The sequence below is a fragment of the Triturus cristatus genome, chromosome 7, assembly GCF_964204655.1.
Source record: "Triturus cristatus chromosome 7, aTriCri1.1, whole genome shotgun sequence".
Classification (NCBI taxonomy): Eukaryota; Metazoa; Chordata; class Amphibia; order Caudata; family Salamandridae; genus Triturus; species Triturus cristatus.
Genome location: NC_140590.1, coordinates 1,616,069,985 through 1,616,089,131, shown reverse-complemented (window position 1 = coordinate 1,616,089,131; position 19,147 = coordinate 1,616,069,985). Strand labels below are relative to the sequence as shown.

Sequence of the window (19,147 nt, the reverse complement as noted above, 5' to 3'; positions counted from 1 at the left end):
GGTGGAGCACTCCTGGGGTTCAAACAGGCTTGCGGGCGATCACTGTGCTTAGATATAAATGCTGCTTTTATGGTATTTATATTTTTGTCATTTCGGTCTGTATTTATCCATATTTATGTTTTGCTAATTTTATCTGTATTTATCCATATTTACTTTAGGTTTTGGTGAAAAAATGAAGCTGAAATGTGTATATTTCTGCCTTTATTTAACCAGTTAATGTACACTCGTGCCTGAATGCGTGACAGGTTTCAATGATATATGCACATTCAGATGATAAAATACGCACTTATAAGAAAACTTGCACATTTTAGTATCAAGGTTGTGCAAATCTACTGCTGTTTAAGGCTCTTTACTAAGTTCCTTTATGTTTTTTAATCCTTTGCCTGTCAATCCGCACAGCTCATGATTGACAGCATTCAGAATCACACAAAAACAACCCAATTTCTGTTTTATCCACATTTACAAATAAATACAGACAAGAAAATAAATGGTTTTCTGTCTATATTTATCTGTAAAAACGGAAAACACGGAGCTGTAGATATAAAATCCAAATAGGTAATATACGATTGTGCTGATACATTTCAGCCTTTTACTCAAAATATCAGGTAGATCTCTCAACATGAAGAGTTGTAGAAAAGTTTCGGGGAGTTTGGGAAGATACCCTTTCTGCCTCGCCCCTCCGGTCACCTCTCATTCTGGTTACCATATTGGTATTTTGCGTGGGCTGTGACGCCACAGAGGAGTCTTGTACATCTGTGGTCGACATTGTTTCCTTATTTGTGTGACTAACTCCCTATTTCCTAGTTAGAGGTGGCTGCATGCAAATGAGGGGGAATATTTTGCTTCTGCGCCCTTTGATGTATTATAGACACAGACGTCGAGGAAACAACGTCGTTAGGAGGCGGTGCAGTCAGTGTACCCTCTGAGGGTGGCCCCTAAAAGCAGTTAAAGTCGGTCTCTTGAGCCCCCCCCCCCCCCCCCAGATACCCTACCTGCAGGTGGGTGCAGGCACTCACTGCACCTTCCTGCAGGAGGCTCTCTGCTCACGTTTGCAATGCAGGCTGGGTTGCTGCCTCAAAACTGAAAGGTGGATCAACTGCTTTAAACAGCTAGTGTACTTCACTGATGCCACCCAAAGCACCCCCCCCACACACACATGCAAGTCTGCAGTTGAATTGGGAGCATGGGAGCATTAAAGTATCTGTAATATGGTGCATCCATTTAAAGGTGTGCTATAGGGCAGGGCAGTGAATTCTAAACAGAATTGGGCCGCAGAGGTACTGTCCAGGAAGCAGCAGAGACAGTGCAGGGGGAAGCAGACAATGTAGTGTTCAGAGCAGAGGATAATATTTGGCAGGGATCAGCAGACACCGGACAGGGATCTGCAGACACCGAACAGGGATCAGCAGGCACCAGACAGGAATCAGCAGACACCGGACAGGTATCAGCAGACACCGGACAGAGATCAGAAGACACTGGACAGGGATCAGAAGACACTGGACAGGGATCAGAAGACACTGGACTTGGATCAGCAGACACTGGACAGGGATCTGCAGACACCGAACAGGGATCAGCAGGCACAGGACAGGAATCAGCAAACAGTGGCCAGGGATCAGCAGACACCGGACAGGGATCAGCAGACACCAGACAGGTATTCGCAGACACCGGACAGAGATCAGAAGACACTAGGCAGGCATCAGAAGACACTGGACAGGGATCAGAAGACACTGGACAGGGATCAGCAGACACTGGACAGGGATCAAAATACACTGGACAGGAATCAGCAGACACTGGACAGGGATTAGAAGACACTGGACAGGAATCAGTAGACACTGGACAGGAATCAGCAGACACTGGACAGGGATCAGCAGACACTGGACAGGGATCAGCTAGACACTGGACAGGGATCACAAGACACTGGACAAGAATCAGCAGACATTGGACAGGGATCAGCAGACACTGCACAGGGATCAGAATACACTGGACAGGAATCAGCAGATACTGGACAGTGATCAGCAGACACTGGACAGGGATCGGCAGACACTGGACAGGGATCAGAAACCACTGGACATGTTATGGTCTACAGAGCTCCTCGGGATCCGGGTGGCGAAGAATAGAGTTCCACCTCCAGATCGCCTCGGACTCCAACCTGTAGGTTACAGAGCCCAGAGGGGATCAGGCGAGGGACAGGGAAAGGGGAAGGGTCAGCAGGGAATTGATCCTGAAACGAGAAAACAATATAACAACCAATCAATATATACCAACAGTCTACTCTCTGTTTGTCTCGCTAACGCCAGTGCTACCACACCTTTACTTCACAGTCTTCTCTCTGTGAGCCCCGCCATGAAATAAGCACCACCACACATGTATAATACAGTCTACTCTCTGTGAGTCTCGCTATACGAAGAACCCCTCAACCCGTTATCTACAGATGGCTTCTCTGGGGTCTCATTGGATCGAAATAAAAAGTAATTGCCTGAACACAGTTCCCTAGTAATCCTACACTAGGTCTCTCCCTTCCTCCAGAGATGGGTGATGTCCTGGGTCTGGGGTGATTCGGCTTCCGCGGTGTACACACCGTCGCCTGGAGTTCCTACGTTGTAGCGCTCCTTCCCCTGGGATATCAACGCGCTATAAACGCTCCTATTTGCCTCTTTCCCTGCAAATGTTTAAGCCAAGTCTCGAGCTTGAAATTCAAGTCCTGCATTCACTCGCACCATAGTGTGTACGAACCAAATGGGTTTGCCTCCCCCTCGTGACTACACACCGCCATGCTGGGATACTAACAGGCGCGGCTGTGCTTCTTTAATGGGTTTCGGTCCTCGGAAAAGACGGGTCAATGAGATTCGCCCGGAGGGCGCTCCCTCGGTATCTCAGCCGAGATACGATTCTCTCACCTTCTCTCCCTTCCGATGAGTTGTAGGACTGTAAATACTCTCCCCGCCTGGTCGCCAAGCTCCGAGGGACGGGGAAGAGTACTCCGCTGTCTTTCCTTCGGATGCGCTGTTCCGTGCCTGCTTCGCCGTGGACGCCGAGCTCCAACCAACGAACAGGGTGTTTCCTGGAATTCAAAATAACGCACGCCTCCTTACGTGCGTGACGGCCTTATGTAGCCGCCCACTTCCTGGTTCTAGGGTTGTTGGGACGTGTAGTCCTGAGACGCTAGGTAGGCGCCTTGGAACCTGAAACCTCACAGTAAGTCCTCTCCCCAAGCGCCTCCTAGAGCCAGGTTTCTCCGGATGCTTGCCGTAAAACTTCCTAACCGCTGCAGGGGCATGTACCGCGTCAGCAGGTTCCCAGGAATCCTCCTCCCCCGAGTACCCTTTCCAGGAAACCAAGAACCACAACCGACCTCTCCTGTACTTGGCGTCTCGGATGCAAGCCACTTCATACTCCAAACCCCCATCCACCCATACCGGGGGGGGTGGCCTTCTGGCGGTCGTCAACGCCGGTTTCAGTAAACTGCAATGGAACACCGGGTAAATACGTAGAGATCCCGGCAACTTAAGCCTGTAGGCCACAGGATTAATTCTTCTCACCACCTGGTAAGGGCCTATGAACCTCGGGTGAAACACACTCCGCAGTTTAAACCGTATATAACGGGTGGATAGCCACACATGGTCACCCACCTGATACTCCGGACTCGCTCTCCTCTTCCGGTCTTCGTACTGCAGTTTAGCCCTCGTCAACGCCCCCTGCGTGTGCTTGTGAATCTTGCACAATGCTTGTAGCCTGGAATGAACCGCCGGTTGATCCCCCAGATTCTCTGGCCATGACACAGGTAAGGTTTTCGCCTCATAACCGAAATTGGCCTTAAACAGAGACCTTTTGATTGAACTATGCCATGCTCCATTATAAGCCAGTTCGGCCATCCATAGCTTGGATACCCAAGAGTCCTGGGCGTGAGCCACGTAGCATCATAAATACTGCTTCAGTGTTTGGTTCAGACGTTCGGTCTGCCCGTCCGACTGGGGGTGAAAACTGGTAGACGTAGCCGATTCGATCATCAGGGCCTTACACCAAGCCTTCCAAAAACTGGCCACGAATTGGGGGCCCCGGTCTGACACAATCACTCCTGGTAACCCATGTAAGCGGACCACATGGGACAATAACAGTTGCGCCGTTTGAGCCGCCGTGGGCAGGTTGTGGCAGGGTATGAAATGCCCCATTTTTGTCAAGCTATCTATTACTACTAAGATAGCTGAATGCCCGCCATCCTCCGGTAGTCCGGTGACGAAGTCAACGCTGATTGTTCGCCATGGTTGGTGAGGAGTGGGGAATGGGAGTAACAGTCCTTTTCTCTTCCCTCTTTCGCTCTTATTCCTGGCGCATACGTCACATGCCGCCACCCACAGCCGGATGTCCTTTTGCATGTTGTTCCACCAGAAATGTCTGGCGACTGTCACCCTTGTCTTTTGCATCCCGGGATGACCTGCCAGTGGTGATTCATGACACCATTGAAAGGCCTGGCGCCTTAGCATCTTCGTTGGGAGGAACAACTGTTGCCCTTGAAAAGGAAGCCCGTCCTTGAGGCTACGGTTCGGAGCTCCTAGCCTCCAAGCTTCCCACCTTTCCGCCGATCTGCTGGCCTTTATGTTAGTCAAGAAATCCTCCGCCCTCACCACACAGATGACCTTGTCCGCGTGGATGATTGGCAGAGGCGCTGGGGTGATGCATCCCTCCGTTAGGTTCTGGCGGGATAAGGCGTCTGCCTTCCGGTTTTCGGTGCCTGGGCGATAAGTGATGATGAAATCATACTCGGCAAAAAAGAGGGTCCATCTCATCTGCCTTGGAGTTAAGTGGCGTACCGTCTTTAAATACAGCAGATTCCGATGATCGGAATATACCACTACCTGATGTTGCGCCCCCCACAGGTAATGACGCCACTCTTGAAACGCCCGTTTTATTGCCAAAAGTTCCTTTTCGGCAATCGTATAGTTGCGTTCTGCCTTGTCCAGTTTCTTTGACAGGTACGCCACCGGATGTAGCCTACCTGTCTTCCTGTCTCTTTGGGACAGAACCGCCCCCAGTGCTTCTTCCGATGCATCTGCCTCAACGATGAACTGCCCATCCGCTTGCGGGTGTCGAAGGATGGGGGCTGTCGTGAAGCTGGTCTTCAGCGCCTCAAACGCCTCCGTCGCCTCTGTCGTCCACCGAAAAGGTACTCCTTTCCTTAACAGTCGAGTTATGGGTACCGCTGTTAGGGAAAATTCATGTATAAATCTGCGGTAATAGTTCGCAAATCCTAGAAAACACTGTACTTCCCGCACTGAACGGGGAAATAGGCCAGTCTCGTATGGCTTGTACCTTCCTCTCCGACATGCTCAACCCTTCTGGTGTTAAGATGACGCCCAGAAACTCCACCGTGGTGACCCCGAACTCACATTTGCTGAGTTTGCAGTACAAGCCATTGTTCCTCAATTTATCCAAGACTAGTCTAACATGCGTGGTGTGGTCCCGCTTTTCTGCAGAGTATATCAAAATGTCGTCTATGTAGACCACTACTATGATGTCCATGTACTCTCGCAGTACTTCGTTTAAAAAATACTGGAATGCCGCCGGGGCATTACACAGCCCAAACGGCATAACCAGATATTCGTACAAACCAAACCTGGTCTTGAAAGCGGTCTTCCACTCGTCCCCTTGCCTAACCCTTACCAAATGGTAGGCCCCTCTGAGATCTAAACGCGAAATTTAAAATCCTACCGGTCTGTCCTGCTCCTGCTCCTCGACGGGGGTGCTGTCCTCGCTCTCCCTGTTGCGCCGCTGGCTTTGTTGGCGCTCTGTTGGTGCTCCCTCGCTGGCTGTGGGCTGTCACGCTGACCGGACCGGAGCGGGGAAAAACTTCAACTCCCAGGTGCCCCGGCGCTCCCTGACGACATCGAAGCGCCCGGAGGCGCATAAAAGATCGCTGCTTCCTTGGTGGGGCGGGAAAACGCGAAATTTAAAATCCTACCGGTCTGTCCTGCTCCTGCTCCTCGACGGGGGTGCTGTCCTCGCTCTCCCTGTTGCGCCGCTGGCTTTGTTGGCGCTCTGTTGGTGCTCCCTCGCTGGCTGTGGGCTGTCACGCTGACCGGACCGGAGCGGGGAAAAACTTCAACTCCCAGGTGCCCCGGCGCTCCCTGACGACATCGAAGCGCCCGGAGGCGCATAAAAGATCGCTGCTTCCTTGGTGGGGCGGGAAAACGCGAAATTTAAAATCCTACCGGTCTGTCCTGCTCCTGCTCCTCGACGGGGGTGCTGTCCTCGCTCTCCCTGTTGCGCCGCTGGCTTTGTTGGCGCTCTGTTGGTGCTCCCTCGCTGGCTGTGGGCTGTCACGCTGACCGGACCGGAGCGGGGAAAAACTTCAACTCCCAGGTGCCCCGGCGCTCCCTGACGACATCGAAGCGCCCGGAGGCGCATAAAAGATCGCTGCTTCCTTGGTGGGGCGGGAAAACGCAAAATTAAAAATCCTACCGGTCTGTCCTGCTCCTGCTCCTCGACGGGGGTGCTGTCCTCGCTCTCCCTGTTGCGCCGCTGGCTTTGTTGGTGCTCTGTTGGTGCTCCCTCGCTGGCTGTGGGCTGTCACGCTGACCGGACCGGAGCGGGGAAAAACTTCAACTCCCAGGTGCCCCGGCGCTCCCTGACGACATCGAAGCGCCCGGAGGCGCATAAAAGATCGCTGCTTCCCCCGCGTCGCGGGACGCGCGCGGGCGGGCGCCGTGAGAAGCCCGGGACAAGGGCGGGCCCTCTTAGGCCCTCAGAGGCCGAGTGAGGCTGGGCTGGGACCCTTCTCTTTGGCGTGTGACTTTGGGACACCAGCTGTTATTCGAGAACGGACTGCAAGAAGTGGGTAACGCTGTGTCAGTATTTCTGTTATTATTGAAGTGGTGATTTCAGGGGGCTGGTTGTGTTTCTCACGGCTCGTTATTGTACACTACCATAGTAGAAAATGAACTCTAAAACATGCAAAAGGACCGTGGGTTTGGGGACCCTTGATAGCTACCTGAAACATGCTGAATCTGCAATTGTTAAAGAAATTGCGTCAGTGGAACGTAGATTATCGCTTGAACCACCTAGGTTAGCTGCGTCCCGTACTACTCCCACGACCATTGCTGCTGATGCACCCCCCGTTGTTGCCAACCCTTGTATGCCCCAAAATGGGTCAGGAACTGTGGAGACTTCTATAGTTACACCTCCCTTGTTACCCAATTTGAGTCCTGCCCCCTCTCCTGTGGCTGTTAGAACAAGACAATCAAGAGGCATTTCCAATCAGCCATCAAACGGGGGCAAAATCATGGCAGGTAAAAGAAAGGCAAATAACTCCATGGGAGCACGGAAACAGGCAAAAATCCCTAGAAAGAGCAATTTCGCTCAGGGGTTGGCTCAGGTTAATCTTAATGTTCCCCAATTTGCTGGTGAGTCAACGTGTGGGGAAATTAATAACTGTATAACTCAGGGCCCCGATATTGGTAATAAAAGCATAGGGCTAGAAATAGCGACAATTATCGACGCCCGTCTTAAGTTACTAACTGTACCGCTAATGGCTACATTGAAACGAATAGAGGATCGCATTACTAAAATCGAGTTACACCTTCAAACCAAGGTTTTAAACGTTGAGCCAAGCTCCGCGGCAGTTGATTCTCTAATTACGTGTACAGCTACAGTTGATAATATGTTGGATTCTATGATTACTATACATCAACAACCAACACTTCCCTGCACTACCCCGGCTATAGGTTCCACCACCTTATCCCGACCTCCAATTGCTGTAGAAATTGCTCAGGGTAGGGAAACACACAAGCAGAACCCAAGAGGGAGGATCTCTTCTCCGGATCGGCCCCTAGGGAGGGACTCGACACAGCACTTACCACCAGAGGCCTGCCCCTACTCTATTGTTTTAGCCAATGTCCCAAAGCTTGTGGATGGGAATAGGGAACACTGGTCTTCATTAAAAAATAAAGCCCTCCACTACTTATCGAATAAAACTGTTTTGGGCCAACATTTACATAGTAATTTCTTGATGATAAGACGAGTTCCTTGGGTGGGTAAGATTAACAAATGTTTAGATGGTGACTGCATTGTCATAAGTTTTAGATCCCCCAGGTTGGTTGAGGACATTTTGAGGCAGGCAGGTTCTGCTAGAATTCATCATGATTATGTTAATGTCCTCCCTTTGGGTTTTTTCTATCCCCCAGCTTTTGACATAAGGACGACCAATAACTTCCCAAAGAGTTGTGCCCCCCTTGATTATGCTGTCCCTATCTCTAATAGATACTCTGCCCTATCCACCTTGGATGACAATGAGTGACTAGGGCGGCAAGAATTAACTATAGCGCCTGGAACTCAGCCTGCAGTCCCAGATATAGAGCCATTGATAGTCAACGGCCCTAGCCACGGACCCAAGGGCCCTTTAACTAAATTGGTTACCTGGAACATAGCAGGGCTGAGAAATAAGACAGATGACCCAGCCTGGAGAGACCTTATCTGCTCAGGCGAAGTAATCTGTCTCCAAGAGACTTGGGATACGGATAACACCCTGTGTATAGATGGATATAAAAGCTTCTTTGCGTCTGCTGTACCGTCTAACATGGGGAGGGCTAAGGGGGGGTTGGTTACCTTGATTTCAGCTAGCATCTCTGGCTCGCTGACCCAACTTGACACTGGCTCATGTAATTGTTTGGCAGTCCAAATTTCCCTCAACGGGGGCAGTAATTTTTTAATTGTAAATTTTTATAACTCTTATCACAGAGATACCACGGTTGATCATCTCACCGCATTAAATTGCTTTTTGGTTAAATTTAAGGAGGAAACTGAGATTATTTGTCCCATTATTATCATGGGCGATTTTAATATCCATAGATGTCCAGAGAAATGTCCTTTGATGGATCCCTTAGGCCCAATAGAATTACGGGAGGTCCATTTTGAGCACTCACCTCAGGGTGCTCTTTTGGAAATAATCCTTGCTGATTATGGCTTGCTACTCCCCGCCATGGTGGATGAAGATACACCAACATTCAAAGGGAACGGGAAATACTCTGTGATTGATTATATTTTCATCAGTTCAGTATTGAGGCACAGGACTATGGAATATTCAGCAGCCTGGACATATTTCAGCGACCATAATCCTGTGGTCCTCATTTTGTCTGATCTCTTTTTACAACCTGTTATGGCCCCTGATAGAACGGACAAATCTCACATTCGCCCCACAGACCAGGATCGCAGGATCAGATGGAACAAAGTTATTCCTGATGATTTTTTTGCCAATTTGAAAAAGAAGGTTGGCCCTGAGTTGACCATGTGCCTTGACTCAGAAGCAGGGAACGTGGAAGTACTAGGGGCGTATTCCGTAATCTGCTCCCAGATCTCAGCAGATCTTCGGTGTCCAGTCAAAACAATGGACAAGGCAGAGTTAGGTTGGTTTGACAAAAACTGTTCATTGGCCAACAGAAAGTTGAGGGCGGCCTTGAGCAGTAACCCTTTGAATCGGTCTAACATAGCCCAACTCAGGAAAGAATATACTAAAACCTTGGCAATCAGGAAAAAGGAGATCCGGGAGGACGCGTGGGAAGAACTCTCTTCGGTTGACGTCCTTCGCAATAGTGCAAAGTTCTGGTCTGTCGTCAATAAACCCTTCTTTCGTGATCCCTGTAACAATCAATTAGATTGCGGTATCGGGGTACACCAGTGGTTTTCTCACTTCAAGTCAGTCTATGAAGTGGGTATGAATGGTGGATCAAACCCTCCTCTTCCCACTGTGAAACAATATACTTTATTCGTAACCAAGGGCGAGGTGGTTGAGGCCATCGGCAAGATGACGAGCAATAAGGCTCCAGGACCCGATGGCGTCCCATCGGACCTTTTTAAATCAGACATTGAGACTTGGTCCACAGTTTTAACGAATATTTTTAATAGGGTCTGTGTCGCAGGCATCCCGGACACATGGTCCGAGTCCGTGATCATTCCTATTTTTAAAAAGGGTAATAGAGGGGACCCTAGTTGTTACCGCCCTATCTCACTCATTGATTCCGCAGTAAAAGTCCTGGGGCGAGTAGTTTTGGGTAAATTAACAGAATGGTTGGAGGATACCAACACCCTTTCATGCCTACAATATGGGTTTCATAAGGGCCGTGGCACTATTGACCAAAGCTTGAATCTTTACCTTTTAATAGGTAAATACACTATAGCTAAGAAAGGGACGCTATACCTGGCCTTTATGGACTTATCCTCGGCCTTTGACCGAGTGAACCGGTCGAAACTGTGGGAACTTCTTCTCAAGCAGGGAGTAGATGAAAACCTCGTCTATTTTTTAGCAGATCTCCATAGAGATCTCTCTGCTACTGTTAGATTCGACCGATTGGGCAACTGCACTGGCAAGATCGGAATCTCTAATGGTGTTAGGCAGGGTTGTATTTTAGCCCCCCTGCTTTTTACACTTTATATCAACGACCTAGCCACTGCCTTAACTGAGTCTTGTAAGGACATTCCTAGGGCAGGGAAGTACCAAATTCCAGCATTATTGTATGCAGACGATGCTGCACTGTTAGCCCGTACAGCAGTAGGGCTTCAAAGTCTTTTAGACACTTTTGCTGACTTTATGAAAAGACTTGATTTAAGCGTGAATTTTGCTAAATCTCATGTTATGACTGTAGGTTGTAAACCCAAGAAAACCAAGACTATGCTTTGTGAGGGCCATGTCTTATCTAGAATTACCAGTTTCCCATATTTGGGGGTTATTTTTGATGATAAGTCATCCTGGGTCCCTCAATTAGCCGCAAAACGAAATGCCTTTGCCAGATCAACCATAGGTGTGTTGGACTTTGCTCGTAAACTGGGGGTGAAACCCATGCAAGCTATATTGAACATTTATGCAGCTAAATGTATCTCTATAGCTATGTATGGTGCGGACCTGTGGGGATTTAAAAATGTGAAGGAACTTCAGGTGGTAGAGGACAAGTTCCTAAAAACCATTCTATCACTTCCCCAGGCAACCTCTGGTTACATTGTACATCAAGAATGTGGGGTTGGCTATTTAACTGACCGGATAGCATTAGCCCCCCTTTTAAAATGGTTATCAATCTGGCAAAACCCGGAACTCGAGCTAAATCGTGAAATTATAATAGATTGCTTATCGCTTGAGTTCGGAAAGGCTATTCCTTGGCTGCGCTATGTTAAGAACCTAAGTGACGAAATAGGTCGCCCAGACATATTTGATAATCCCAACAATTTATCAAAGGGAGACTTTAAATGGGTAAAAGACACACACAAGCTTAGAACTACTTTAGCCAGAGAAGAAAAGGAGCTAATAAAACCTACAGTAAAGGCCCATCAGCTATTAATAACTACAGGCAGCATAGAACCTTACTTGACCATAGTGAATAACATGAATCATCGCTTTTTATTGACAAGGTTTAGACTGAACAAATACCATCTTTTGCTCACTGATTCTGTTGGTTGGATGAAGGACAGGGACCTGGAGATATGTTCTTGCGACAGATTCTCCCTTAAGGATACTGCCCACTTTATTTTCTTTTGTAAACACTTGTCCCCTCTCCGCAAAAAGTTCATCATCCCTCTTATTAAGAACAAAGGATTCAGACAAGTCAAACCTGCTCTTTTGTATCTCCAGCTGCTAGGTACTACTTGGGAGATTTTTAATATTGCAAATTTTTTGGCAATCGCGATGAGATTAAGGAAAAAAATCAAGTGGACATAGTGTTGTTTAAAATTAATTGTGAATTTTGATTAAACTAGACCTAGTCTTATTTTAAGTAGTGTTTTAAAATCATGTGTAAATGCTCATTTTAAATGTTATTTATTGTATATATTGTGATGTTTTGCACTTTTATGGTTCTTGATATGAGCCGAATAAAGTAATTTTGACTGACTGACTGACTGTATACACCACTGCTCCTCTTACTTGATCTAGCAGGACACTGATCAGTGGCAACGGGTATCTGTTTCTTACTGTATTTTTGTTTAGGTTTCGATAATCGCAACATGCTCTCAATTCCCCGTTAGCCTTCGCTATGAAAAAGAGTGGCGAGGCAGCAGGGGAACGAGAAGGCCTGATAAAACCCAAAGCCAAATATTTGTCCAGATACTCTCTTAAGTGGCGTGTTTCGGGATCGGACAAGGCATACACCCTACATGACGGGACTACTGCTTCGTCTATCAGATCTATCCTGCAGTCAAAGGGTCTATGCGGTGGCAACCGTTCCGCCTGACTCTTATTAAACACATCAGCATACTCTTCATACGCCGCAGGCAACTCTACGTTTTTTTCAGCTGCTGTAGCCAAGCGAAAAGGACCCGCTAGCGCCAGGGCCTGAGAGTGTTGCTCCTTTAAACAACCGTCGATACACTTTTGTGAGTCAAAGCGTACTGTCCGGTCCCTCCAGTTAACGGAGGGGTTGTGGCGAACAAACCAAGGCATTCCCAATATCACCTCGTATTGTGGCGCGGCTATGATGTTGAATTCTAAGAATTCCTGATGTTGTTGATCTCCTTCCTTCATGGTCATTTTTAAATCCCCTGTGTGCATTGTGATGTTACCTGACTTGAGAGGTTCGCCATCTACAGCCAGAACCTCCTCCGGGGAATCCCTAGGTACCGCCTTAATTGATAGAAGACCAACCAGTCCTCTATCTATGAAGTTCCCGGTGGCCCCTGAGTCCAACATGACTAGTACCTGGTGCTCTTGCCCCCCTACCTCCAGTCCCGCGGTTAACACTATGTGTGCTTCCGTGGCAGTGGACTTGGTATTGGCTAAGGACGGGATCCTCCATACTGTGGTCTCCGGTGGAGAAGAGGAAACCCGCTCTGGGGTGCTTTCTGCTGTTAGCTGCGTGGATACTGCCGCTTTCTTCCCTCGAAACGGTATCCCCGTATTTTTTGGTTTAGAAGGGCATTCGCGAACAAAGTGCCCTCTTTTACCGCAGTACATGCAGAGCCCTAATGCCCTCCTGCTTTCTCTTTCCGCTTTAGTTAGTGCTGGTCTCAAGGCCCCCACCTCCATAGGTTCCGTATTCGTGGACCCGGGGTTTATCTCTCTCCGCAGGGTTTTATTAACCATCCCACTCCCCTTGTACCTGTCACCACCTCGTTCCGCCAAGCGGCCATCTAGTCTCAAAGCCAAATTCATCAATGCCATACAGGTTGCGGGTTGGGGGTCTATCTGTGCCACTATGTCTTTTAGCTCCTCGCTCAGCCCTTGATAAAATAATGACATGCGTTTTTCTTCCGGCCACGCTGCCTCAGCCACTAATCTATTAAACGTAGTGAGATAGGTTACCAAATCAGTCTTCCCCTGTCTTAACGTTAGTAGCTCTTTGTCTGCACTAAATGTAGTCGTGCGTCTGTCGAACACCCCCTCAAACGCTATCCTAAATGCGTCCCAGTCGGAGAGTACGGCGTCATTATTCCTGACTAAGGGAACCGCCCATGATGCGGCGTCTCCTATCAAATAAGAGATGGCGAACGCCACCCTAGAATGATTAGTGGGAAAAGACGAGGGTCTGCAAGAGAAATGTAATAACACCTGTGTTAGGAAAACCTGTACCTTTTGCGGGTCTCCCGCATACCGTTCTGGACTGGCCAAAGGAATTGGAGGGGGTACGGACACATGTATCTGTTGCCCAACAGGCGCGGCTACATCAAACGGATTGCGCGACAGTCTGTCTACTCTGTCCCTCAATGCTGTTGCCTCTACCCGTGAAGCCACCAGTTCTTGTTGAACCAATGTCAATGCCTGCAACACATCTTCTAACGAGGTCATCCTCTATTCTGCCTCCCCCCCCGGACCGGGAGGAGCACCAAACGTGGGTGCGTTATTCTGTTATGGTCTACAGAGCTCCTCGGGATCCGGGTGGCGAAGAATAGAGTTCCACCTCCAGATCGCCTCGGACTCCAACCTGTAGGTTACAGAGCCCAGAGGGGATCAGGCGAGGGACAGGGAAAGGGGAAGGGTCAGCAGGGAATTGATCCTGAAACGAGAAAACAATATAACAACCAAACAATATATACTAACAGTCTACTCTCTGTTTGTCTCGCTAACGCCAGTGCTACCACACCTTTACTTCACAGTCTTCTCTCTGTGAGCCCCGCCATGAAATAAGCACCACCACACATGTATAATACAGTCTACTCTCTGTGAGTCTCGCTATACGAAGAACCCCTCAACCCGTTATCTACAGATGGCTTCTCTGGGGTCTCGTTGGATCGAAATAAAAAGTAATTGCCTGAACACAGTTCCCTAGTAATCCTACACTAGGTCTCTCCCTTCCTCCAGAGATGGGTGATGTCCTGGGTCTGGGGTGATTCGGCTTCCGCGGTGTACACACCGTCGCCTGGAGTTCCTACGTTGTAGCGCTCCTTCCCCTGGGATAACAACGCGCTATGAACGCTCCTATTTGCCTCTTTCCCTGCAAATGTTTAAGCCAAGTCTCGAGCTTGAAATTCAAGTCCTGCCATCACTCGCACCATAGTGCGTACGAACCAAATGGGTTTGCCTCCCCCTCGTGACTACACACCGCCATGCTGGGATACCAACAGGCGCGGCTGTGCTTCTTTAATGGGTTTCGGTCCTCGGAAAAGACGGGTCAATGAGATCCGCCCGGAGGGCGCTCCCTCGGTATCTCAGCCGAGATACGATTCTCTCACCTTCTCTCCCTTCCGATGAGTTGTAGGATTGTAAATACTCTCCCCGCCTGGTCGCCAAGCTCCGAGGGACGGGGAAGAGTACTCCGCTGTCTTTCCTTCGGATGCGCTGTTCCGTGCCTGCTTCGCCGTGGACGCCGAGCTCCAACCAACGAACAGGGTGTTTCCTGGAATTCAAAATAACGCACGCCTCCTTACGTGCGTGACGGCCTTATGTAGCCGCCCACTTCCTGGTTCTAGGGTTGTTGGGACGTGTAGTCCTGAGACGCTAGGTAGGCGCCTTGGAACCTGAAACCTCACAGGACAGGGATCAGCAGACACTGCACAGGGATCAGCAGACACTGGACTGGGATCAGAGGACACTGGACATGAATCAGCAGACACTGGATAGGGATCAGAAGACACTGGGCAGGAATCAGCAGACACTGGGCAGGGATCAGCAGACACTGGACAGAGATCAGAAGACACTGGACAGGGATCAGAAGACACTGGACAGGGATCAGCAGACACTGGATAGGGATCAGCAGACACTGAACAGGGATCAACAGACACTGGACAAGGATCAGCAGACACAGGACAGGGATCAGAAACCACTGGACAGGGATCAGAAAGACACTGCACAGGGATCAGCAGACACTGGAAAGGGATCAGCTAGACACTGGACAGGGATCAAAAGACACTGGAAAAGAATCAGCAGACACTGGACAGGGATCAGCAGACACTGCACAGGGATCAAAATACACTGGACAGGAATCAGCAGACACTGGACAGTGATCAGTAGACACTGGACAGTGATCAGCAGACACTGGACAGTGATCAGCAGACACTGGACAGGGATCAGCAGACACTGGACAGGGATCAGCAGACACTGGACAGGGATCAGCAGACACTGGGCAGGAATCAGCAAACACTGGACAGGGATCAGCAGACACTGGGCAGGGATCAGCAGGCACTGGACAGGGAACAGCAGACACTAGACAGGGATCAGAAGACACTGGACAGGGATCAGCAGACAATGGATAGGGATCAACAGACACTGGGCAGGGATCAACAGACACAGGACAGGGATCAGAAGACACTGGACAGGAATCAGTAGACACTGGACAGGGATCAGAAGACACTGGACAGGGATCAGAAGACACTGAACCGGGATCAGCAGACACTGGGCAGGGATTAGCAGACACTGCACAGGGATCAGAATACACTGGACAGGAATCAGCAGACACTGGACAGTGATCAGCAGACACTGGACAGGGATCAGCAGACACTGGACAGGGATCAGAAACCACTGGACAAGGATCAGCAGACACTGCACAGGGATCAGCAGACACTGGACTGGGATCAGAGGACACTGGACATGAATCAGCAGACACTGGACAGGGATCAGCAGACAATGGACAGGGATCAGCAGACACTGCACATGGATCAGCAGACACTGGACAGGGATCAGAAGTCACTGGGCAGGAATCAGCAGACACTGGGCAGGGATCAACAGACACTGGACAGGGATCAGAAGACACTGGACAGGGATCAGAAGACACTGGACAGGGATCAGCAGACACTGGATAGGGATCAGCAGACACTGGACAGGGATCAACAGACACCGGACAAGTATCAGCAGACACATGACAGGGATCAGAAACCACTGGACAGGGATCAGAAAGACACTGGACAGAGATCAAAAGACACTGGAAAAGAATCAGCAGACACTGGACAGGGATCAGCAGACACTGCACAGGGATCAAAATACACTGGACAGGAATCAGCAGACACTGGACAGTGATCAGCAGACACTGGACAGGGATCAGCAGACACTGGACAGGGATCAGCGGACACTGGACAGGGATCAGCATACACTAGGCAGGAATCAGCAGACACTGGACAGGGATCAGCAGACACTGGGCAGGGATCAGCGGGCACTGGACAGGGAACAGCAGACACTAGACAGGGATCAGAAGACACTGGACAGGGATCAGCAGACACTGGACAGGGATCAACAGACACTGGACAGGGATCAACAGACACAGGACAGGGATCAGAAGACACTGGACAGGAATCAGTAGACACTGGACAGGGATCAACAGACACTGGACAGGGATCAACAGACACTGGACAGGGATCAGCAGACACTGGACAGGGATCAACAGACACTGGACAGGGATCAGCAGACACTGGACAGGGATCAGCAGACACTGGACAGGGACCAGAAGACACTGGACAGGAATCAGTAGACACTGGGGAGGGATCAGAAGACACTGAACCGGGATCAGCAGACACTGGGCAGGGATCAGCAGACAATGGACAGGGATCAGAAGATAGTTGAAGGGAAGCAGCCTACAATTTACTGTCCAGACCAGAGGGTACTGGGCAGAGGAGCAGTGAACATCTCACTATCTATGGCAGAGGATATTGGAAATTGAGCACATGAACCTGGAGTGGAAGGAAAGGAGACTGATGGAGAAGAGCCATCTGAGAGCTTTCAAAAGGAAACATGGGTTAGCAGTGAGTGTTCAAAACGAAGTGACATCCAGATGGGGTGGGTGGGGAAAGCGTAAGCTCTCATTGCGAGTGGCCACTGCAGGATACAATACTTATCGCGCATTCTTAAAATCACACACAGAGGATCGGAATTTCACAGATATAATAATTATCACCTACTAAAAGTTTTGTCCTTTAAAATCGCAAATGGCTTGTGGATTTTAGTGCTTTGTGCATCAAAACCTGCATGTACCAAAATGTGGTATAACCTACTGATGTTCCCACGGACAAAATTAACGAGATGCAATAATTTGCAGTAGTTTGCTGCGGGATTTCAAAAGAATGGGCCATTTCTAATGAGTGTCAAAGAAGAAAGTTGTGTTGAACATAGAGAAGGATCAAAGAGGTGGGAGTTGCTATTACTCAACTTAGCGGTACTCTTTTTAGGGACATCAGAATGATAAAAGGCTGCATTGCCTCTGCTAAGAGTCACACGCAGTCACACTTCTAATGCTTGTGAATTAGACCCTTGAACTAAATTACCAACTCCCTCAGGAAGGATCTTAGATGAAGGCATACTATGAAAGTTCTTTCTCTTACTTTGAGTGTTATAACCCCCTCTCCATCCTTTCTATTTATTCCAGTACGCAAAATAGGCATGGATGTTCTACAGTCCCGCCTGAAGGAGATGACTATTCCAGACCAGGAAGGTCAACATCGCATCTCCTGGATGATGACTGCAAAGTACAAAGTCTCCGGGTGAGTGTCCCTTTCCAATAGCTGAGATGTACCGATCACCAGATTAAGACAAATTCCTCTACCGCCAGGCGTACGCCATCAGATGAATTAGTCATTGCTGAAGTTTTAGCCTCACTCCAGTTAGTTGTACCCTCCTAACCTCATCCTCTGTCCTTGTAAACTTTTTCAATCCCAGTGCGGAGAAACCCACCTAAACCCCTATAGCAAAGACCACCTGCACCAAGGGGAACTCTGGTTTCCCAACCTTTTTCACTCACCTAGACGTGTTAGGGTTTTGCACTAACCTTATGCGCAAGTTCCAACCAAAACAGTGTTCTTTCTCATCTCCCACTATTCCCTCTAACCTTGTACATAAGATCCAATGGCAGCAATGTTCCTTTACATCTTCCACTATCCTGAGCAGTGAACCACATATACGAGTGCATGAGAGCAGGTCGTAGATGAGGGGAAGGCTGATAAAATAGGAGAGAAAACAGCGACACAGGACTCCACACTTTGTCCCATCTGATTATTGTCAGATTTGTGGTTTGGTTGAACAGAATGCAACTAAACAGGCAGCCTTATCAATACAAGGATTAAGTAGAGTCAACCAGGGCTTATCGGAAATCACTTTAAACTGGGGAGCATCAATGAGATCAAAACAAATCATCTCTTGATGGGTTCCAAAACATATCAATAAAATCATACGCATATGACACTTAACTAAACCTAAGGATAAATTAGAATCATCCACTGCATTGACATCCTCAGGAATATGTTACTGACTGGGATTTTTAAAGACTGCGTTAACAAAAAATCCACACAATTCTCAGAAGCTCCAGAATCTAGAAGCTCTGACACCTCCTTTTCCGGACTTTCATACAAAATCAGCTACATTTGAATTTTCTGGTGCACCACAGCCGACTGCCTGGTATTCTCTACCCGTTTGGGAACTGACTTAAATTCCTCACTTGACAAGGCAGTTCCATCCACTGTCAAGGATTCTAGTTTTTCTTCCAGTGTTAAGTCAATTGTATGCAGTACTGCTGCCATCTGACTCTTTTAGATCTTAGATTTATTTTTTTAATATTTTACAACATTTCTTCACCTTCTGCAAGAAAAACACAAGCTTGAATTCCGCTTTGTTCACCATAAGTTGGCAGGGTATGCTCAGACGTGAGTCCCTTGCTCACTTTGCCACTGGATTCAAGCAAGCCTGGCTGAAGACGGCTGAAATGCCAGAAACTGGTCCTAGGAAGCTTGTTTCCGGTCCAGGGAAGGTATGGCTTGGCAG

At 48.8% G+C, this 19,147-nt stretch overlaps 1 protein-coding gene across 1 annotated transcript in view; it reads left to right on the top strand.

Moving 5' to 3' along the window:
- The window catches only part of LOC146812520 (bactericidal permeability-increasing protein-like), a 137,214-nt gene that overhangs the window by 17,346 nt on the left and 100,721 nt on the right, over positions 1 to 19,147 (top strand). Inside the window, exon 3 of the mRNA XM_085619532.1 lies at positions 17,760 to 17,874. Within this exon, the coding sequence (XP_085475658.1) occupies positions 17,760 to 17,874 (115 nt within the window). The remainder of the gene's footprint in view (positions 1 to 17,759; positions 17,875 to 19,147) is intronic.